Source organism: Neoarius graeffei, chromosome 25 (genome assembly GCF_027579695.1).
Source record: "Neoarius graeffei isolate fNeoGra1 chromosome 25, fNeoGra1.pri, whole genome shotgun sequence".
NCBI lineage: Eukaryota > Metazoa > Chordata > Actinopteri > Siluriformes > Ariidae > Neoarius > Neoarius graeffei.
In genome coordinates this window covers 38,897,860-38,922,057 of record NC_083593.1, presented here as the reverse complement: position 1 = coordinate 38,922,057, position 24,198 = coordinate 38,897,860, and the positions used below count along the sequence as shown (strand labels likewise).

The 24,198-nt window shown below is 40.1% G+C and overlaps 1 protein-coding gene across 2 annotated transcripts in view; it reads left to right on the top strand.

The window, feature by feature from the left end:
* The window catches only part of fut10 (fucosyltransferase 10), a 36,156-nt gene extending 17,208 nt beyond the window's left edge, over positions 1-18,948 (top strand). The window contains exons 2-4 of one of the 2 annotated variants that reach the window (XM_060909255.1): positions 4,264-4,540; positions 10,630-11,459; positions 18,579-18,948. In XM_060909255.1, coding sequence (XP_060765238.1) covers positions 4,264-4,540; positions 10,630-11,459; positions 18,579-18,803 — 1,332 coding nt within the window. In that variant the 3' untranslated portion in view covers positions 18,804-18,948. Of the gene's footprint in view, positions 1-4,263; positions 4,541-10,623; positions 11,460-18,578 lie in introns of both variants that reach the window. The other variant, XM_060909254.1, reaches the window with a different exon arrangement.
* Positions 18,949-24,198: the final 5,250 nt, after the last annotated feature.

Here is a 24,198-nt window from a genome sequence, read left to right as displayed (position 1 = left end):
TGTCAGCATGAGCCCTGGCAAACTCTAGGCGGGCTTTTTTGTGTCTGGGCTTTAGGAGAGGCTTCTTTCGTGGACAGCATCAATGCATGCCATTCCTCTGCAGTGTACGCCGTATTGTGTCACGGGAAATAGTCACCCTAGTTTGGCTTTTTACTTCTTTAGATACAGTAACTGCAGTGAACTTGCATGCCGATTTTCTTCAACCCTTCTCATCAGAAGACGCTCCTGTTGAGGTGTTAACTTCCGTGGACAACCTGGACGTCTCTGTGAGATGGTTGCAGTTCCATCTTTCTTAAATTTTTGTACCACTTTTGCTACAGCATTCTGACTGATAAGTAAAGCTTTGCTGATCTTCTTGTTGCCTTCACCTTTGTGGTGTAAAGAAATTATTTTCTTTGGGGAATTCTGAAGAGACAAGTTGAGCATCACTCTCCATCCAGCATCCAGTCACTAAAAGAGGTCATTGTTGAAGAATGGAAAAAGATTGATGTTGCAACATGTCGCCAACTTGTTCATTCCACGCCTAGAAGACTTGGTGCTGCCATTAAAAATCATGGAGGCCATACAAAGTACTAGATGTAGTAGTTTTTGTTGTGGGGTGTACTCATTTTTGCACCACCCTAATTTGAGTAAAACTGAAAAATGTGTAATCTAAGTTTATATTATTAACCTTATTTTCACGCTATAAGTTAAACAGATGTTACAGTTAGGTCCATAAATATTTGGACAGAGACAACATTTTTCTAATTTTGGTTCTGTACATTACCACAATGAATTTTGAACAAAACAATTCAGATGCAGTGGAAGTTCAGACTTTCAGCTTTAAATTGTCTTGGCCAGGCCTAAGGGTCCCATCTGCATCTCATCATTGCTGAGGAGTGTGCTCCCATCACCCAATCAAGCATCCAGCCAGAGCAGGTCATGATATATTTTTTACCATATTAACATGCCATTGTGCGTCATGCCTCATGTAAAGACTCTCGTCTCTGCGAGCCTACCACACAGATTTAATACTTGTCATTTTTAGGGCATACCTAACAACGTGTTTTCTCCCCCCCCCCCCCCCCCCCCCATCTGTCCCTCTGAGTTACATGTTTATCCTGGGATTGAGATGCTGGCCTCTTCTGCCCCTCGGACCTGCTTGATCCATCCTGGTGCCCTGTGTCTGGTCGGAGTTTTATCGCCCCACTCCTGTGAAGGACGGCCCCATGAGGACAGTTGAGGGTTATACCTGTTAAAACTGTTAATATTATAGTCAGGCTGTCTGTTGTTGCCCAAATGAGGATGGGTTCCCTTTTGAGTCTGGTTCCTCTCGAGGTTTCTTCCTCATGTCGTCTGAGGGAGTTTTTCCTTGCCACCGTCGCCACAGGCTTGCTCATTGGGGATAGATTAGGGATAAAATTAGCTCATGTTTTAAGTCGTTCAAATTCTGTAAAGCTGCTTTGCGACAATGTTTATTGTTAAAAGCGCTGTACAAATAAACTTGATTTGATTTGATTTGATTTAATTCAGTGGGTTGAACAAAATGATTGCATACAAATGTGAGGAACTAAAGCACTTTTTAAACACAATCCCTTCATTTCAGGGGCTCAAAAGTAATTGGACAAATTAAATAATTGTAAATAAAATGTTCATTTCTAATACTTGGTTGAAAACCCTTTGTTGGCAATGACTGCCTGAAGTCTTGAACTCATGGACATCACCAGACGCTGTGTTTCCTCCTTTTTAATGCTCTGCCAGGCCTTTACTGCAGCGGTTTTCAGTTGCTGTTTGTTTGTGGGCCTTTCTGTCTGAAGTTTAGTCTTTAACAAGTGAAATGCATGCTCAATTGGGTTGAGATCAGGTGACTGACTTGGCCATTCGAGAATATTCCACTTCTTTGCTTTAATAAACTCCTGGGTTGCTTTGGCTTTACGTTTTGGGTCATTGTCCATCTGTATTATGAAACGCCGACCAATCAGTTTGGCTGCATTTGGCTGGTTTTGAGCACACAGTATGTCTCTGAATACCTCAGAATTCATCCGGCTGCTTCTGTCCTGTGTCACATCATCAATAAACACTAGTGACCCAGTGCCACTGGCAGCCATGCATGCCCAAGCCATCACACTGCCTCCGCCGTGTTTTATAGATGATGTGGTATGCTTTGGATCATGAGCTGTACCACGCCTTCGCCATACTTTTTTTTCTTTCCATCATTCTGGTAGAGGTTGATCTTGGTTTCATCTGTCCAAAGAATGTTCTTCCAGAACTGTGCTGGCTTGTTTAGATGTTTTTTAGCGAAGTCCAATCTAGCCTTTTTATTCTTGAGGCTTATGAGTGACTTGCACCGTGCAGTGAACCCTCTGTATTTACTTTCATGCAGTCTTCTCTTTATGGTAGATTTGGATATTGATACGCCTACCTCCTGGAGAGTGTTGTTCACTTGGTTGGCTGTTGTGAAGGGTTTTCTCTTCACCATGGAAATTATTCTGTGATCATCCACCACTGTTGTCGTCTGTGAGTGTCCAGGTCTTTTTGCATTGATGAGTTCACCAGTGCTTTCTTTCTTTCTCAGGATGTACCAAACTGTAGATTTTGCCACTCCTAATATTGTAGCAATTTCTCGGATGGGTTTTTTCTGTTTTCACAGCTTAAGGATGGCTTGTTTCACCTGCATGGAGAGCTCCTTTGACCGCACGTTTTCTTCACAGCAAAATCCTCCAAATGCAAGCACCACACCTCAAATCAACTCCAGGCCTTTTATCTGCTTTATTGAGAATGACATAACGAAGGAATTGCCCACACCAGCCCATGTAATAGCCTTTGAGTCAATTGTCCAATTACTTTTGGTCCCTTTAAAAACAGGGTGGCACATGTTAAGGAGCTGAAACTCCTAAACCCTTCATCCAATTTTAATGTGGATACCCTCAAATGAAAGCTGAAAGTCTGGACTTTATGTCCATGTCCATTATATAACTATAACTTGAATGTGTTTCAGTAAACAGGTAAAAAAAAAACAAAATTTGTGTCAGTGTCCAAATATATATGGACCTAACTGTATATTAAACTTTGTCTTGTCAACATTTTGGAAATTATTTGTGTTCATTGAGATATTGTTTAAAATTTTACTTTTCAAAGGGGGTGTACTCATTTACACTGAGCAGTGTGTGTGTGTGTGTATATATATATGTGTGTGTGTGTGTGTGTGTGTGTGTGTATATGTGTGTGTGTGTGTATATATATATATATATATATATATATATATATATATATATATATATATATATATATATATATAAAAATAATAAATTATTCCTTTAAGTTAATCATAAAATATGGGGGTCCAAGATTATATACGTGAAGTTGAAGACAGTTGTTAGAGAGCGAGGGTTAGTAGATAATTTATCATTTGGAAAGGGAGATGCAAACTTTTGAACTGATATCATTAAAATCTTTTTACTATTAAAATCTTAAAGGAGAACTGAAGTCATTTTTTTAAACTGTCTTTATTTCTTAATTAGCGTGTTATTCAATTATGTTTTCGGTTTTAGTAACCTTATAATCGTGACTCGTATTGGCAACTCATTGCAATTAAATATTATACTTATCGGCATATTCGGTTTTTAGCCGTGTTGAATTTAGTTCGTTTGGTCCACGGCAGGTGTCGCTTATCCGCGCGATCTTCACGAGACTTGTGCGAGACTTCGAAACGTGAAGTGTCAGCCAGGTGTCGGTGCCACCATTTTGAAAACTGTTTTCCAAACAAAATATTGCACAGAAACGAGTTTAAATGATGATTACTGACTACTTTTTTCAAACTTCCCGGATTGCTATCAAAACAAAACTTCTGGCTTGATGACGTCAGCCTTCGAGAGGGCGCGCGCGTCTTTTGACGACGTTGGCAGATGTTAGTGACTGATTTCCGCTGTACATTTTACTTCCGTCCTACGATGTCTCGCACAGGTCTCAACGAATCTCGTTTACGACCATTGCTTTGACATATGGACTGATATATTACATAGCAGATTTCAAACACTCTATAGCAGTGACAAAATAGCGACCAAAAATGCATTCCTATATTTAATAAAATCAGATAAATAGAATTTTGATGATTAATAAATTTTGCCTTCAGCTCTCCTTTAATCATTGGTTTGATTTTTGATCTTTTTGTTTATGTATTTGTGAAAGAAAGGCTGAAACATGATGAACTAATACCCTGTCGGTTTCAATTACATTTCTTTTGAGGGTGTACAAACTTTTGTGCTGAGCTGTATTTCTGTTTAGGTGGTGGAGGAGCTGGGCCAGTTTGAACAGGCAGTGCACCCACTCCCCCTAAAGGACAGAGAGGAGTTAACACAGATCCAGGCTTTACCTGCAGGTGCTGGTCTCATTGATGATGGAGTCTCTCCAGGCTCGGAGGGCCGGTACCCCATTATTGTCTGGTGGTCTCCGCTGACCGGAGAGCTGGGCCGACTCGGGCAGTGCGGACATGATAGATGTTTTTTCACCATTAACAAGTCATACCATTCTCATCCTTCTACACAGGCCTTCCTGTTTTATGGTAAGTGACTCTGAGATTGAGCTCATGATTGTGTACAGACAGTTCGACGTCATTCATACGGCATGTCGAGATCATCTCACACACGCGCACACACACGCACGAACTGTGGCTCTTTAGTATGTTTTGTATAAATCAGTATTACATATTAAATGTACATGTGCACCAGAAAATCATGAAGTTGACTAACCAGACTAGAAAATGTAATACAAATAAGTATACATGATAAGATAAAGCAGTTACACTATATGGCCAAAAGTATGTGGACACCTGATCATCACACCCATGTGTGGTTCTTCCCCACTATATTGTATAGACTGTCTTTCCTATGCTGTAGCATTTACAATTTCCCTTCACTGGAACTACTGCTTTCGGCGGCTCCCGCTCCCATCCGATCCGCATGTTTGATTTGGCATAGGTTTTACACTGGACGCAGCCCTCCTCAATCTACCTGGGCTTGGGACTGGCAGTAAGTATGCACTGGCTTGTGCAACCCTAGTGGCTGGGTATTTTTACCTAATCTGCATGTCTTTGAACTGTGGGAGGAAACCGGAGCACTCGGAGGAAACCCACAGAAAACAGATACTAGGAGAACGTGCAAACTCCACACAGAAAGGCCCCCAATCGGCCATGATGTTCGAACCCGGAAATTTCTTGCTGTGAGGCGACGGCGCTAACCGCTGCACCATCGTGCCGCCAATTTCCCTTCACTGGAACAATGAGGCCCAAACCTGTTCCAGCATGACCACGCCCCCGTGTATAAAGCATGGTCCATGAATACACAACACAGTGAATGTTTTTCAATCCAGTTCTAAACTTGTGGTCACTGTCACAGTGTTCAAATTTGCTTCATGGGAGTGTGCATACACAAAAGCGTGAACAGCCAGTCAGATTGCAACCTGCAAGATTCTAAAGCTTGTGATAAACAATTGTGCAATATGTATCAGACACTCTGGGCTGTGAGCATGAAGAGCATAAATACAGTATAGTATGATACATTTTTACATGACATTACAGGCATTTAGCAGACGCTCTTATCCAGAGCAATGTACAGCATACCCAGAGCAGCCTGGGAAGCAATTGGGGGGTTAGGTGCCTTACTCAAGGGCACTTCAGCCATTCTTGTTGGTCTAGGGAATCGAACCAGCAACCATTTGGTCCCAAAGCTGCTTCTCTAACCATTAGACCACAGTTTCCATTAGACCATAGTAAAACTCAGTGTTCTTCTATTTCGGTAGTGTCAATACACGTCAGTAAGCTTGTAATATACATTTACTTCTCTAAAGATTATATTATTATTATTATTATTACATGAGCAATTTTTAAAAAACCTGCCTGAATAAGACTAATGTGCAAACATCTAACATAAATACTAAATATAATACTCGTATCTAATATAATAATAGTAGTAATCATGACCTGCAATTAAGAGCAATTACATTAAAGGTAGGACTATTAATGTGTGTGTGAATATAAATAGAGATCACGTGTGTGTGTGTGTGTGTGTGTCATTCACTAGAGTGTGTTGCTCCTTATCTACTGTTTGTTAAAGAAAATAATATATTTAAAAGCTTTAAGGTAAAAAGATCCATCCATTTTGGAATATCATTACAATGATGTGGCCGCTCTGACGGCTTCAGCCATCAAAGTGTCTAGGGAATGTTAGAGTAGTGGTTTCCTGTTGCCTTCTACTGGACTGTTATAGAGGTTTTCTCCTCTCAACCATTCTCTCAACACTCACGGACAATTTAGAGCCACCAATTAGCCTAACCTGCATGTCTTTGGACTGTGGGGGAAACCAGAGCACCCGGAGGAAACCCACGCGGACACGGGGAGAACATGCAAACTCCACACAGAAAGGCCCCCGTCGGCCGCTTGGCTCAAACCCAGAACCTTCTTGCTGTGAGGCGACAGTGCTAACCACTACACCACTGTGCCGCTGGTAAAAAGATCACTCTTGGTAAAATACATGTCTTACTTCACTACTCTGGGTTTGTGTAAATTCCGTGGCTCAGTCGACTAAGGCGCCATGCCATAAATCCGGGGACCCGGGTTTGCTTCCGACCCGAGGTCATTTCCTGATCCCTCCCCGTCTCTCTCTCCAGCTCATTTCCTGTCTCTACACTGTCCTATCCAATAAAGGTGAAAAAAGCCCAAAAAAATCTTTAAAAAAAAAAAAAGATATGAAGCCAGTGTTAGATAAGCAGTATGCCTGGGTCTTGTGATGTCGCATGCCTTGTTGAGTCTATAAGAAACTGCCAGGTCGGATTTTAAACCGAAAATGAGTAGGGGTTTGAGACAGAAGGTATCAAACTTGGTTTTAATAGCTGCTGTCATTGTGTTTTTTATAGACATTGATTCATATGAAAATGCAAATATATTCAAGACTTTTGAGTACTCTCCCTTGAGCAATCTGACCCCTAAGTGTCTGTGAAATTCGCTCATTTGGTGGTTTGAGAGGGAAGATTTTGGCCCCCGGCGGGAGAGCTAATCCTGGCTCAGCTGACCCTGCAGCTTCTGCCTTCATCTGAGCACTGAGTCCATGAATCCACTCTTTATCACAACTCTCAGAGCAGAGACAGACGTTAAGCCAGAGCAGTCCAAACCCACACCGTCCTGACATTGCACTGACTGTAGTGATTGACATTAATTAATCTCTGAGCAGACACTGGTAATAGCAATTAATCACCGAATAGCTAAAATATTTAAACTGGTATCATGTCCTTTTCTGGCACTAATTGCTCTTAAGACATACTATATTCAACTAAAATGTGCTGGTCAGAATGTCCAAACTCTGACTTGGAAAAACCAAAGAAAACAGCCCCTAAACTCCTACGCTTACTATGAGGATATGATGTTATTATGAGCATAGCCGCTCACACTAAATAAAATAACACGTTACTGTTTTAAATTAGTTTATAGCAGCATTTACTTTGAATCAACCAATATGGACCAACTATAGCACAGACCTTATAGTTCACTGTTTTGGGAAAGTGAGGACATCATTAATTCAGGATCACTAATGCTAGCTGGCTCGCTTGTTGCTAACAAAACACACACTTTAATGGATGCATCAGTGTTCTTTCCCAGTTTGTAGCTCAAATGCACAGAGGTCGAAAATGACGATTCCCAGTTCAAATGTTTCACTTCAAAGCTAAGCCGAATGCAGCATTATTTCTTTGAAACACAGCAAATCTAATGAACAATGATCATTGAAGGGTCTGATGTAGAGCGAATGTACTTGTGACTGAAGTAAGTCATTGGTTAATTACAGCTTTGGTCAGGATTTCAAGGGCAAACGTGGTGGATTTAAAAAAAAAAAAAATTTTTTAAAGAACTAATTATTAACTGTACAATACACATCAGTTTTTTACGAGACCAACTCACGGTTACCAGAGGATTAGCCCCCCACTGTAACCCTAGCTATGTAATAGAGGATGTGCAGTCATGTGACCCGTCCGTGTTTACTCCTCCATTTTGGACGGCTTCAGGATTGTTTACCTTGTGCGAGCGTAATGGATCCAGGCAGTAATCCCCAAGAAAATTCGGAAAATACCTCATCTACATCGCGCGATAACTTGTCTAAGTTTGTTCAGCATCTTGAAGGTGACGTGAGGCAGCGTTACGTGGAAAAGTGTTCCAGGTTGGGGATTGCAGATCCGTACAACGTGCCGCAATCCTTGTTCAGGGAAATTCGGAGCTGCGGTGCCGGCGATTTGCCCGATCTGGCCTACCACGACATTTACAGTTTTCTTGTTAATCGTGAATCGTGTTACACTGGCAAAGCCCTCAAAGCTTACAAGAGCCTGGAAGCTTATAAATATTTTGTTGCAGGATGGGTATCCCAACTATACCTCTGGAAGGTTCCGAAGAAGAATGTCTACTTGATAACCTCACGGGTAAGTGGCATTAAGACGTTTATCATAAAGAGACTATGCAGGACGTTTTATCTTAAGAATGTTCGAAATCTAAACTCAGTTCCAGATAATGACAGGGTTGTAAATATGTATGTTTTTGTCTGAAAAAAAAAATCACAAATCACCGCTATCTTTATCTGTGCAGAATTATTATTCAATATCAGATATAAATGTATTAGAAGATTACACCTACCTGATATGAAGTGTTCAGTACAAATTCGGCTGGTAGAACTGGGGTACCAGTTTTCTCTTCGCACAGCGGACACCCATTTTGCGCGTCTCTCCTCGTCTGCGGGGAATCTATAAAATGACAGGCCCTCCTTTTGGCCCTGTCTATTGGTACAACCAAATGCTGAACAAGATATAACCATTCTCGAAAGATCTACTCCCACACACTTGATAATTAGAACGGGTTCGTCTAAGTTCTATGCGCGGGCATGCCGTCCAAGATGGCAGATAGATAAATATCACGTGACCTCGTGACGTCACGTGCACGCTCTCTATAGGCGAGAGGCCGAGGGCTACGGAAACGGAGATTGGCGCCTCCCTATGTGCCACATGGTGTGGGAAGGGACTTTGATACTTCATCAGTGCTATCCACCAATTCCAAGCCATGCATTTTGATTTTGAACATTGAAAGACACTGATTAAAATGACAGTCCAGGAAAAAAATTGACAGTTTTCTAGTTTGAATACTAGAGAAAAACATTCCTAAGTATATATCTTGAAGGTGCTAATAAATCATTGAGGATTGATGGTGGTAGCAGAACACATTTGAAAAATGGATACTCCTTTTATGTGCATCACTCCTGGCCTTGCATTCTTCACGGTTTGTTGGTTTCTCTATTTTCTAAACAACATATCCTGTTCACAATCTCGCCATTCTCCTAAATGTGTGTTGACCTTGAAGTGCACTCTCCATCACTCAGATGATTCTGATCTCCAGGGGGAGTTCAGGCTCGATTAACATAAGTAGCACTTGCCAGTCCTCTGTGGATAGCTGCCACAAGCCAACTAGCTGAAAGCTGTGCCTTCGTTCAAGTCCAAAAATACATCAGTGACACTAATGCACCTTTTTTTTTTTTAAATACCTTGCCCTCTGAATGACATTTGCCCCCCCCTTTTTTTCTTTTCCAAACTTGCTTTATTCCCCGACGTGTCTGTTTTCCTAAAAATCATAATATATAGTTTATGGTGACAGAAGAGGAAACAAATCTGGTATAAATTTTACTAAATGCTGTTGACATGACAAAATAGCTACATAACCTTTTGGGAGATTGGAATGTTTTATTCCTCTTATACCACGGCAAAGTTAGCGCTGTCGCCTCACAGCAAGAAGGTCCGGGTTCGAGCCCCGTGGCCGGCGAGGGCCTTTCTGTGTGGAGTTTGCATGTTCTCCCCGTGTCCGCGTGGGTTTCCTCCGGGTGCTCCGGTTTCCCCCACAGTCCAAAGACATGCAGGTTAGGTTAACTGGTGACTCTAAATTGACCGTAGGTGTGAATGTGAGTGTGAATGGTTGTCTGTGTCTATGTGTCAGCCCTGTGATGACCTGGCGACTTGTCCAGGGTGTACCCTGCCTTTTGCCCGTAGTCAGCTGGGATAGGCTCCAGCTTGCCTGCGACCCTGTAGAACAGGATAAAGTGGCTAGAGATGATGAGATGAGATGAGAGATACCACGGCAAATTGTCAATGATTACAATTATTTTTTTTATTAAAGTGCAATGATTCATCTTTATCTGTTAATAGTTATGTTTAATGGTCAACAACATTTATTTCTTATCTCTTTTAACAGCTGAGAAACCAGAAAGCTTTCCAGTGTGGGGGGGTGGACTAAAAGTTACAACTTAAACTGTTGACACTGGAGACTCCTTCCAAAAAAGTTCTCCTCACTGCAAACTTCGCCATATCAACAATTACACCCTTTCTGAAATCTGTTCGTGCGGCATTCACCAAATAATCCATTTACTACTGTTACAGAAAATTAATCAACACTTTCTAACCAATCACAGTCAAGAATCCCAAAAGGGTTGTGGTATAGATGGATACAAAAGACTAAAAAATTTCCAGTGCGTAAAACCTTAATGATCGTATTAATACGATACAGAAATTTTGCTTAGCCTTATGTCTTAAGCTGTCTATATTTATAGCATCAGCACTTTTTCTTTCAAGGTACAGACTTCAGCATAGAAAGTCTCCCTTTACCAAGGAAGCAACAGCATCACTGGGCTCTTTTCCATGAGGAGTCGCCTAAGAACAATTACAAGCTCTTCCACAAGCCTGTCATCACCCTGTTCAACCACACAGCCACCTTTAGCCACCACTCCCACCTCCCACTCACTACACAACACCTGGAGAGCCTCCACACACTCACCTCCCACATGTTCCTGCTCCCTCTGGCCCAGAAGAACCAGCTGAGACGCACTCTGGCTCCTGTAGTGTACGTCCAGTCGGACTGCGACCCACCATCAGATCGTGACGTCTATGTGCAGGAGCTCATGAAACACATCCCAGTGGACTCTTATGGCCAGTGCCTGCACAACAAGGATCTTCCTTTTCACTTGAGAGACTCCACTGCCATGGATGAGGAGAGCTTCTATCAGATCTTAGCCCAGTATAAGTTCATCCTAGCATTTGAAAATGCCAACTGTGATGACTACATCACAGAGAAACTATGGCGGCCGCTCAAGCTCGGCGTGGTCCCTGTGTACTACGGAGCCCCTAATGTTTACATGTGGCTCCCGAGTAACAGAAGTGCAATTGTGGTGGACCCAAAGCAGTCTCCAGAGAAATTGGCCGAGTATGTAAAGAGTCTGGACAAAAATGACCAGGAGTATTTAACATACCTGGACTGGAAGCTGAAACGTGAGGTCTCAAATCCGAGACTTGTTAAAGAACTGAAGGCGCGTCAGTGGGGTGTGCAGGACATCACTCAGGATAACTTCATCGATGTCTTTGAGTGTATGGTGTGTAACAGGGTGTGGGAGAACAACAACAGACAAAATGAGGTAAGCATTTCTATAGGGGTTAAAGTATCCCTGAACTCGAATACCTTGTGAAATCTCTTATATTTTTCCATTTACATAAGTTACAAGTGTTGCATATGAGCTCAGTTTGGTATGTCTCAGCATTGGCTTGGATGGATTGGTGTGTTTTGAATAGATCTTGTTATATCAATCACTAGCAGTGTGAAAATTTGAATCAAGACTTTGATACTGAAAAACTCAAATGCGGGTTTATCATTTAACAAGCCAGCTAGTACTTAAGTGAGGCCATGGGAGTCTTTCTGTTTCATATTCATGCATATTCCTAGGTCTTGGCATTTTAAGACCAAAAAATGTGGAAATGTTCCTAGACCGTGTTTAATAGTTCAGTAGGAATTAAAATATTTAAAGTGTACTATTAAACATACTTTTTAAACCATTAGACCAACATGTCATCAGTAATACATGTATGGTGGAGATATTAGATGATGGTTAAAATTTAATATTTATTAAAGCCAGGGTAGGTAATTTTGGAGAAACCAGCATGAGTAAGTTAGATTTTGAAAGTATCCAAGTGAAAAATCCCACCCCTTCACAACCTTCGGCCCTCCCTCCAAAGCCACTCCGCCAAAACACATGAACACACACTGCCTGACTACTGCTGGAGGACGAGTCCATGTGAGACAGAGTGTGTGTTGGGGTGGGGGAGGAGCATAGCGCATCGTTATCATATCCAACTACCTCATGTCTCGTTTACATGTAAGAAAACATCTAACATTATCATAATGAGTGTAAACCATGAACATGGCTATAGGCATTTTTGGGCTCTTTGTACGTGTTTTTGCGGCAGTTGCTAGGAGAATTAGTATCAAGTGTTAACAAGCCACAGCCGCTCGATTCTCAATCCTCCCTGCTCGTCCAGCAAATCGTGGGGGGGGGTTCTTCTTCTTTTTTTTTTTTTAAACAGAGAAAATGCAGTGAGAAGGTATAGTACATTCCAACATCTATGCAGGTAACGCTAGGCTACAAATCTACAGTGTCACGCCAATCGTTTTGAGTAATTTTGTACGGCTCATAACCACTAATAAACTCTCATTTCCGTCTTTTATCTATTCTTTGCTTCTTCCTGATATAGATTATCCAAGTAATTTGGTAGTAAAGCTTTTTTAGCTGTAGTTTTCTTCGAACTGCAGACGTTGGACATCTTCGATATCGCTTGTCTTCAGTATTTGAGCAAAGTTTGCTTGTCCCCAGGACAAGGGTAGCAACTGTTGCTAACATAAGTGCAAGGGGTCTATTGTTAGTCCTCATAGCTGTTGACTAGCTTGCTAGTAACATGTCTGCAATATGTCTGGCTAGCTTTGTGGAAGACTTCGGTCAGACGTAACAAGCAACAGGTAGCCAGGTAGGTAGGCCCAAATGATTTGATCGGATGGGTTTTTCACAGGCCTGCAACTGCCACAGATGATGATGGATTATTTTTTCTTCTTATTGTCAAAGCATTTGATTTATTCATTGCTGTTGGTATATAAAGAGAATTTCAAGAAATATAACACACATGCTTCGAAAATAAATTACATACCCTAGTTTTAATAGCTCAGCAATTACACTGTTAGTGTTGTATGAGGTCTGGGGGCGTCGTGGCTCAGGTGGATAAGGCCAAAAAAAAAAAGTGTTTCCGGTAACATGAAATACTAAAATAAGGTCGGTCGGTAGATAGGAAAAAGTTTTTTTTTGTGTGGTTTTTTTTTTTCTTAATTTTTTTTATTTTGTTCGAAAAAATTAACACAAGTAAACGTCTTACAAAATAGTATTTTGGCACAGAATCCTTTATACCACACATCATAATAAAATAAGTGTTTTAAATCTTTAAACGAATAAAAAAAAATATCGCGAGAGTTCGAGTTATGATCTACGGAAGCGTATTGCTGCCACACTCAAAAAAATTGGCTTAGAATCAAGTAATTACGTGAAAAGATATTGTTAACAAAGTTATCACGTTTTTACAATATATTTATCATGTAATAACATCACGTAATTTCATGATACGAAATTATCACGTTATTTCATGATATTTTCATGTAATAACGTGAAAACACCTTATCAAGAAATAACGTGAAAATAACGTCCTGGGCTAGGCTACTTCCATTAAAAGTAGACGGCCTCGCCTAGCCTACTGTAGAACTTGGGTCGAGCAAAAACACGGAGCAAAAACATGGCTGAATCCTGAATGACTCCTATTTGTATAAATAGGGGACTACATAGGCGGCAAAATGTAGTGTTTTTCCCTGCCATGGAAGTGCACTTGTATACTGAAGAGGAAGCAATTTGCATTACAGCCTTGAATGAGGATTCAAAATGGCGGCTCGGCTCAGTTTTCCCTTCCTCCTTCAGTATACAAGTGCGCTTCCATGTTTATGCAGGAGGGCTGATAGAAGTGGCGAAACATTTTACTTTTTATCGTTTTTTTCACAACTTGAATGCGTTGAAACAAAAAATTATGACAAACTAACGCCGCTTACACTAAAATATCGGGGGAAATTTGTAATAAAAACTTTACAGTCGGCAATTTCGACGCGGAAATTCTCGATCGGTCGGGTTACCGGAAACACTTTTTTTTTTTTTGGCCTAAGGCGCCATACCATAAATCCGGGAACCCGGGTTCGATTCCAACCCGAGGTCATTTCCCGATCCCTCCCCGTCTCTCTCCCACTCATTTCCTGTCCTGTCTCTACACTGTCCTATCCAATAAAGGTGAAAAAAGCCCAAAAAAAATCTTTTAAAAAAAAGTGTTTGTATGAGGTCTTATCAATGAAATAATAACAATGATGTAGGGCAACATCTCACACACGCTCTCGCTCTCTTGCTTGCTCGCGCGCTCTCATGGACTTTTGCGTCTGTCCTCTGTGTGGACAGTGTGTGCTTCATCTGTCTACTTTGAGTTCTGGTGGAAAAGGACAATGGGGTTAAGAAGGTGCTTTGTTTGCATTTATTGCAACCATAATGACACCAAATCTGAGGGGCATTACACTCTGTGTAATCACTTGACACAATTTTCACTGATGGACAGTTTGGGCGAGAAAGAAATCCATTCATTCGCACCATTTAGCATATTCTTCTCAAGAACATTGCTGGTGCTGCTATGTTTGGTTCCATAAAGTACAAAATAATGTGCTGTACTTGAGGTTGGGGAAATACTAGTCCACTTTTACCAGCTGCCCTGGAATGTCATTTTTAACTTTTAATTATAAAACCAGTTCAAATACTTGCTTTTGTCTGGCTACAGTAGGATGCTGAGAATAATTAGCAAAGCATGAATGCACCTGAATTAAGCAATGCAGTTTAACTAGCTGTGACCTGGAGCTAGTAGGAAATGAGGCACTGTGGGACTGTAGTAAACAGTTCAGTGAAGAGACGAAACACAAGTTCAGTCTTTCTGTATTTAGTCAAAATTAATTTCTTATGATGTTACTGTTTTTTTTTTTTTTTTTTTTTTTTTTTTTGTAGTGTGTGACAGTCTATAAAGATACGATCTGTGTAGAACTCCTCAATTTTTTTTCACAACGCTGATGTTTGAAATATTGATGTAGTAAAAGGCTGCAGTATGCTGTTTCACTCGAGTCATTCCAAGGTATCAGCAGATATTTGGACAGGAAAACCTCTCCCTGTAGCTCAGTTCTGATAAACAGCCAAAATGATGAAAAATCAGTTTGTACAAAAATGGCATTTTCTGCCAATTATGTACTTTGAGCAGAGGTGGACAAAGTACCCAAGTTCATTACTTAAGTCAAAGTACAGATCCCATTGGTCAAATGTTACACCGATAGAAGTGAAAGTTGTACAATCAAATTTTTACTTAAGTTAAAAGTACTGAAGTACTTGCTTTTAAAGATAGTTAAGTATTAAAAGTACATTTTCTGTCAATGCATTGTTGTATTATTGCCACAACGCTTACAAAACCTAATGCCTCTGAAGCAACCGACTGGATTTACTGACTAGTTTGTAGAACCTGGAGAATAAACACCTGGTAGAATGTTACAAAATGAAACACAACTGACTTGACAAAGAGCCACTGTCACTTTCATTCATTCATTCATATATATATATAATATATATATATGCATGGTAGTGCTTTAACACAGCTCTGGCAGTGTGTGCACACATGTATGTGTATGCAGGGCTACCAACTTTTCAAAATTTCTTGGAGTGAGATTTTTTTTTTTTTTTGGGAGGGGGGTCGATGGCAAAATTTTTCCGCACACCACGCAGTAAGTGGGAATTTTGTATTCAGTTTGATATTCACTTGTCCCCCTGCATTCTGGTGTTTTTGTTTGTGGGTCGTCCAGCTGGAGATGGACAATGGGTGGGTGGGGGGTGTTGAGATTTTGGATTTAGTAGATGTTCCTGCATTCTGGTGGATTTTTGGAGTGGCCTGCTGTGCCATACCTACATTCTTACACACCCTGACTTGCCAGGCCTTCAGCTTGTGGCCAACAAAAGCACCAAGTTTTGGCTTAAAAGCCCCCACACTAGAAAACTACAGATGACTGCCAATGTTCCTGTAGCCCTATAGACCTGTGTTTCAGATTTAAAGGCAAGTTCATGTTTGAAAATATTACATCAGCTAAGCCTAAACAATTCTGAATTGAAACTAAATGTTAAGTTTTTAATAACTGTTGCAAAAAATAAGATTGTCCCTCACTGACTATTCATTATGCATTTAAGGGCTTTCCCCACCACTGGGTTCAGCAGAAGATTGGCATGGGGAAAAATATCAACAGCAAAAGAACAAATGAAATGCTTAAACAGTAAGCAAAATGTGCATGTGCTACAAGAAACATTAAAATGATTAAGTTTGAACAGTATTGAAACACAAAAAGCTGAACCTTGGCCATAGGTGGGAATGTGCACACAAAGTTGGGCTTAAAAATTTGTCATACTTAAATAAGCTATATTAATATATTTCTTATTAATTTATTTCTTATCTATGTTTCTTATTAGTAATAGAGCATTCGTCAGGGCCTGTTATCTGACAAATATTCTCTACCTGTCTTGCCCTCTTTGAAACCCTGTCTCCTCAGTATATTGTTCTGTCTTTTTTTTTTATTATTCACAAGAAGTTCAAGTTCTTTGATATTACAGGTGACCATGCTTTATTTACTTTAACTGAGCAATTACATACATCATAAATAATTAAAAATAAATACCCTATAAATAAACAATAGGTATGGTGGCTAATGGCTCTTCTTGCATTTGTAATATTATCTCTTACTTGCTTTATTTTACAACATTTCCAGTATGGCTTCAAATAAAGTATGATAACGTACAGTAAATAAACTAAAAATGCGCCTTAATAAACGTGTGCTAAGGAGGTGCTCTCCCGTGCTGCTTGTTGGGGAAGATAGAGGCTGTGGCACGGCAGTAGGCCTATAATGATTTATCATGCCTAGTACACAGCTCTCGATATGGCATTAAATATTCTCACAACACTTATAGGCTAAAACGATTCAGAAACTTTATATAAGTTCATAATTACGCCAGTAACACCACACATTGGCGTGCATATGTACAAACCTGTCTGAGACACCCGTCTTCAACTCGGATACCTTCTTCTCCCTCCTCTTCCTCTAAATTGATGGTAGGCAATTATCCAACTTCTGGCGAGTGCAGCATCATTAGATGCGCCACCTACCATAGGGGAGTGTGTACAGAAGGGAACACCTCTCTGCCTGTTTAGCCGTGCGTAAGGCATAATTGATCGATCGCAAGTGGTTGGCGCGACGCAGTGGGTAGCCTAGATCAGATAGATAAACTAGATTTTTTTCTAGTGTGAGAAATCGGAGGTATGGCGTGTGAAGACAGTCAAATGCGTGTATCTCACGCTCATTGCGTGAGAGTTGGCAGCCCAGGTGTATGTTAATCATAAAGACAGTGGAATAACTGCAAATGCAGCTTGCTCAGAAAATTATTATGCTAAAACATTTCTGAAAGGACTGCAGATAATTTAACATTATTCATGTTAGCGTAACTCCGTTTTTACATGCTAACTAACAGTGTCCAAGTTAACTAGCTATGTGTTAACGTTAGCCGTGGACAAGGCGATGGCAACTTGGCGGGCAAATCCATAGAAAGTCATTTGACGAACCAGACTGCATAGCTACGTTTGCAATGTTATCGCTAGCTCTAAAAGCACATACAACTTCATTAAAAGCTTTCCCTTGGAATAAAATGTTTTCATACCTCAATATGCTTCCGCAGGTCGGACGGCAAGTTTTTGTAGGTTGTGATGTGGTTCGTTTTCAGCAAACAAAACAAACATTTAAAACTAAACGAATCGTTAACCCTTTCAGAAAACTGAAACATGGGTTCTAGGTATGGCCATGAGTGCGTGCATTCCCCAGAAGAACCACCTCCTTCCATTCGGCTATCAACCGATCGTGTTAAATAATGCTGCGGAGAAATCAATGAACTTGATTTTATCCAGTCTATGGACGTGACGTGACCCTAGTGATTACTGACAGGCTGTTTCAGTGTCACCTGTGAAAAAACCAATCACGATTTAGAAAAGAAAAAAACATCCACTTTCAAAGCTGCTTCATAGTAATGAGGACCTTGATGGAAATGTAGTGGAGTGAAAAGTACGATATTTGCCTTGCAAATGTAGTGAAGTTAAAGTCATAAGTTTCCAAAAAAAATACTCAAGTAAAGTACAGATACTCATAAAGTGTACTTAAGTACAGTACTCAAGTAAATGCATTTCGTTACTGTCCACCTCTGACTTTGACACCTTAACTTTGAGAAACCTATAATGATATTTAACCAGAACAACAAGGAAATGTTTGGAATTTATTCATAGCATACACAGGCATATTTATAACAATCTGTACTTTCAACATTTCACCATGTGACTGAAATATATAAAGTAGAGTAATGTTTTATTAATTGTAGTGCCTCGCTTCTGGTTGAAGAGCATTGTGAACTGCTGCTTGTTAGAAATTGCAATGAAAGTGAAGGATATGTATAAACCTAAATTTATCAAGAGGCATTGATTAGTCATTTCGAAAATCACACACACACACACACATATATATATATATATATTGTATTCTTGGCTTTGATACTCTCTCATCCTGTCTGAAACAGGGTCTGGTCCCCAGAGTGTGGCAGGCTGAAGAACATCATCTCACATGTCCACCTCCAAAGCTGTTCGACTTTGCTGTAGATCATTCCAACAACTCTTCTCTGCGCCACATCTGGAGAGCCAGTTATGAGCAATCAGTGAGAGAAGCCCGAGCTCTGAGACAACTAACACTTAGGAACAAGAACTTCACAGTTACGCAGTTCTGGAGGGAGGTGTTTAATGACTGAGCTCTACTTTACATGCAGTGTGATCATTTAATGGTCAAAAGGGCAGTATAGGTGTAGATATATACAGTGCCAGTCCAAAGTTTGGACATACAGTAGTGCTTGAAAGTTTGTGAACCCTTTAGAATTTTCTATATTTCTGCACAAATATGACCTAAAACATCATCAGATTTTCACACAAGTCCTAAAAGTAAATAAAGAGAACCCAGTTAAACAAACGAGACAAAAATATTATACTTGGTCATTTATTTATTGAGGAAAATGATCCAATATTACATATCTGTGAGTGGCAAAAGTATGTGAACCTTTGCTTTCAGTATCTGGTGTGACCCCCTTGTGCAGCAATAACTGTAACTAAACGTTTGCGGTAACTGTTGATCAGTCCTGCACACCGGCTTGGAGGAATTTTAGCCCATTCCTCCATACAGAACAGCTTCAACTCTGGGATGTCGGTGGGTTTCCTCACATGAACTGCTTGTTTCAGGTCCTTCCACAACATTTCGATTGGATTAAGGTCAGGACTTTGACTTGGCCATTCCAAAACATTAACTTTATTCTTCTTCTTCAACCATTCTTTGGTAGAACGACTTGTGTGCTTAGGGTCGTTGTCTTGCTGCATGACCCACCTTCTCTTGAGATTCAGTTCATGGACAGATGTCCTGACATTTACCTTTAGAATTCGCTGGTATAATTCAGAATTCATTGTTCCATCAATGATGGCAAGCCGTCCTGGCCCAGATGCAGCAAAACAGGCCCAAACCATGATACTACCACCACCATGTTTCACAGATGGGATAAGGTTCTTATGCTGGAATGCAGTGTTTTTCTTTCTCCAAACATAACGCTTCTCATTTAAACCAAAAAGTTCTATTTTGGTCTCATCTGTCCACAAAACATTTTTCCAATAGCCTTCTGGCTTGTCCATGTGATCTTTAGCAAACTATAGATGAGCAGCAATGTTCTTTTTGGAGAGCAGTGGCTTTCTCCTTGCAACCCTGCCATGCACACCATTGTTGTTCAGTGTTCTCCTGATGGTGGACTCATGAGCATAAACATTAGCCAATGTGAGAGAGGCCTTCAGTTACTTAGAAGTTACCCTGGGGTCCTTTGTGACCTCGCCGACTATTACACGCCTTGCTCTTGGAGTGATCTTTGTTGGTCGCCCACTCCTGGGGAGGCTAACAATGGTTTTGAATTTCCTCCATTTGTACACAATCTGTCTGACTGTGGATTGGTGGAGTCCAAACTCTTTAGAGATGGTTTTGTAACCTTTTCCAGCCTGATGAGCATCAACAACACTTTTTCTGAGGTCCTCAGAAATCTCCTTTGTTCATGCCATGATACACTTCCACAAACATGTGTTGTGAAGATCAGACTTTGATAGATCCCTGTTCTTTAAATAAAACAGGGTGCCCACTCACACCTGATTGTCATCCCATTGATTGAAAACACCTGACTCTAATTTCACCTTCAAATTAACTGCTAATCCTAGAGGTTCGCATACTTTTGCCACTCACGGATATGTAATATTGGATCATTTTCCTCAATAAATAAACGACCAAGTATAATATTTTTGTCTCATTTGTTTAACTGGGTTCTCTTTATCTCCTTTTAGGACTTCTGTGAAAATCTGATGATGTTTTAGGTCATATTTATGCAGAAATATAGAAAATTCTAAAGGGTTCACAAACTTTCAAGCACCACTGTACCTACTCATGGGTTTTTCTGTATTTTGACTATTTTCTACATTGTAGAACTAAAGTAAACGGAGATGTATACAAGAGTCAAGGGCTCAAGTTGCTGTAGTCTTGCTTAAATCAGCCTTAGACGTACCTACAGATTTTGTTATTATCAGAAACAATTAAGCTGCCTCAGGAAAGATGAGCAGTGCTCTCTTGTGGAATTAGCACAAAATAAATTTACAACTTTAGCATGGGCCGAAAGGCCACCTGAGGCGAAACTGATAGAAATCAATACCATCAGTGTGCTGCAGAAAGCTCACATCTCCACAAATAGAGCTTCACCCAGAGTCTATAGTTAGTGTGCTATATTTGTGTCAAGTTTTATCAGCTCAAGTAATTTTAGTCCTTAAAGGAGATATGCAGAACCTTTATTTTTAAATACATTTCTGAGGGGATAGTATCTCCATCCTTGACTCTTGTATGCTGCATAAATGGGAATAAAAATATATATATCTTTGAGAGTTAAAATCGACCACAAAGTTGGCATTCGAGCTGCCCCGCTGAGCCAGCCAGCCCTGAGTGCGTGACGTCACAGCGGGAACCGGTTTTAAGGCCGAGGCCTTTGACAGCTATAGACCAAAGCCAGACTCGGCAGGCGAGAGTGGTTGCAATGGCCTCTTCGTTCGGATTTATTGGAAATTCTTCGGATTCCTCAGATAGGAATACATCTGATTGTAATAGTCCTGTGTGTACATGCTACTGCTATACATGTAGAACCGTATCAGTTCGAACCATCGGAAAGTGAACCCGATAGTAACACGTCGGCCACGGAGGCCCCCACCTTACGAAATAAAGCCAGAGAATTGGATGGAAATTGAACTGACAGTCTCATGTGACTCTCATTAAAACAGGGATAGGCATTATAACTTATGCAACATACATGTGCATGCATGCATTTTCACTGAAAAAATGTAAAAGGCTAATTAAATAATCAGATAAACTGATAATCACATTCTGAAGCAAATTAAATAATCTTATACCGGTAAATGCATAATACAAGTTACATGTATTAATCTAAATGCAGGTAAACGATGAGTGGTGTTGTTTTTGTTGTGATGTAATCAAATGAGAGTCGCATCTTACCTGTCTGTGTTCTCGTTTCTTGAAGGCCAAGCTTGTGGCCGATTGTTTTGAAACAGTCTGACTTTCAGTTCTTTGTTCATTCGCTTCTTCCACGTAAGGGTGAGATATTGCTGCTGAGGCAAGCGCATCCAGCGGGAGGAGCATATCCAGTGGAGAAATCTGATGACTGGTCCATTCATTCTCCATTTTCTCCATACTGAATACTCCGCCATTACTGCTTGGCTCACGCTCTGGGAGAACTGGTGCAACTGAACTTGCTTTCCTTTTCTTGTAGTTTTCTTTTCCTTTACTGCTGGTACTGCATCCTCTTTCAATACGGGCTTATAGCCAACGCTCCTCAACAGATCAGAGGTTTCGTACGAGTCTTCAGTAAAATGTGCAGAGCAGAGGAGAGACCACTTCGTAGGTGCCCAATGTGCCCGTGAATTTCTCGCAAAACGCATCCAAATCTTTGCAGTTTGAACATTTCTTGGGCCATGAATGCAACGTAAATCCACCTTCTGTCGTGTTGTTGCACCGGCCAGAAACACATCTATGTGGCATGGTGATAAATTAGCTCAAAATGGAAGCTCGGAGTTGTAGTCAGCTCTGTGTTTTAGTATAGCGGAAATGGCGATGAAACTGATAGCCTTCCTGTTGTGACATCACAGATGTCAAGGTCATTCACTCAGACCGCTACCTATATGAATCATTTTAATCATAAAAATGACTATATTAGATTTATTGTTAACACTTAAAACTATTCCTGTGCCATTCTTGAGGTCTCAAGGCATTTATAAACAACAAAAAGTGAGGCCATGGTTCTGCGTATCTCCTTTAAGGGGAGGGGGTCATTTAACCTTGTGGTACTCTAAACTCTTGCGCCGATGCATTTTTATATATATATAAATATATAAAAGTATGTGTGTGTGTATATATATGTATGTATGTGTATATATATATATATATATATATATATATATATATATATATATATATATATATACACACACACTTTGTGTGTCAAAGGGTGAACAATTAAAAATAGTGCCTTTTTTATCTAAAAAACCTGACTGACCATAATGTACAACTCCTGTCCTAAACATCACCTGTTTATATGATAGACTTCAACCATGAACTGAACCTCCACCATGTTAGTATTAAATACTCACCACATAGATTTAAAAAAAAATCTATTTTCATATACTTGATATCAAGCAGTATTACGCTTTGCAGTCTGGTTTGTTTTTTGGTTAGCTTCAACAAAGTGCTGCATCGGAGATTCAGGAACTACATTTGAACTAAAATGTATTTACATAAAGTGCCTTTCTGTATCACCTAATGAAATAAACAAACTATATGTACTAAACTTGTGAAACTTGTCCAGTGAACCTTTTGTAAGTCAGTCTGCTAGTCAAAAAAAAAAAGGGCAAATTAAATGTTTATATTTCATGTTTTATCGTTGTGTATATTGAATGGTTTTAAGATCTTAAGATGACTGGTATTTCCTTTCAGACAAGACAAATAGAATTAGACGAAGGGCAAACGCTTTGCTATAGTGCTGTAGAAAATTTGTTGCTCATACTGCAACTTATTTACTTGGTTAACTATTGCACTTTATACAACACAGCCTACAGGCCCTCAGCGCTCGTCCCAGGAAAATCTGGGTGTATCGTACTCGAGACATTGTACTCTCCTTTGTTTTGTCAGAGCTCTCCCATTCTCCAGTTCCTGCAAGATTTGTTCTAATGCACAAACTCAGATTTTATTTTGTGTATCAGTGATGTGACCACTAGATGGAGACACTTATTTTTATTTTTAGGAAGAGCATGGCTCTTATTTCTGTTCTGCCATTGAATGAGGTTCATTCATCAGAAATGAGCATTAGGTTCAAATTTAGCTAATCATTTGCTTGTGATAAGCCTATTATTCTTTTGCTCATTTACTGAGTGTTGATGTCTGTGACGTGTGTAAACAGTTGTTTTTAACTGTACATTTCACTAGGATTAATATTCAAATGTGGGAAAAAATACAGATCAAATGTTAGTACAGGTACAGTTCAATTAAAAGTACTCCAGTATTGCTTCTTTTTTTTTTTTTAAAGCAACTTTAATATATGAAGAGCAAGTTAGATGAATAGGCAGTTCTTGCACAGTGACAGGACTTGGTTTCATACTGATTGGTATGGATTTGATTGGACGTCTTAAATATAGTTAATGAAGAAAGTGAAATGCACAGAAATGAGATTGCTTGGATCAATAGCTAAGCAAAAATAAAAAGTAGATCATTATCCCAGGTTCTCCAGTTTCCTCCTCTCTCCAGTAAGTAGACTGGTTACTCTAAAGTGTGTGTGTGTGTGTGTGTGTGTGTAAGCGTGATGCACTGCAATGAACTGGTGTCCCATGCAGGATGTATTCTCACCTCACTCCCGGTGTTCCTGTAACCTTGACAAGGACAAAACTGGTTACAGCGGATGAATGAATCCTACGTTATTTTTCTTCCATTTTTTAAATCCTCATTCCAATTTATCTTGATATTCTATCCATTAACAATAGGATCAGGAAAATATTATTTTGCCCAAACTCCGGTTTCTC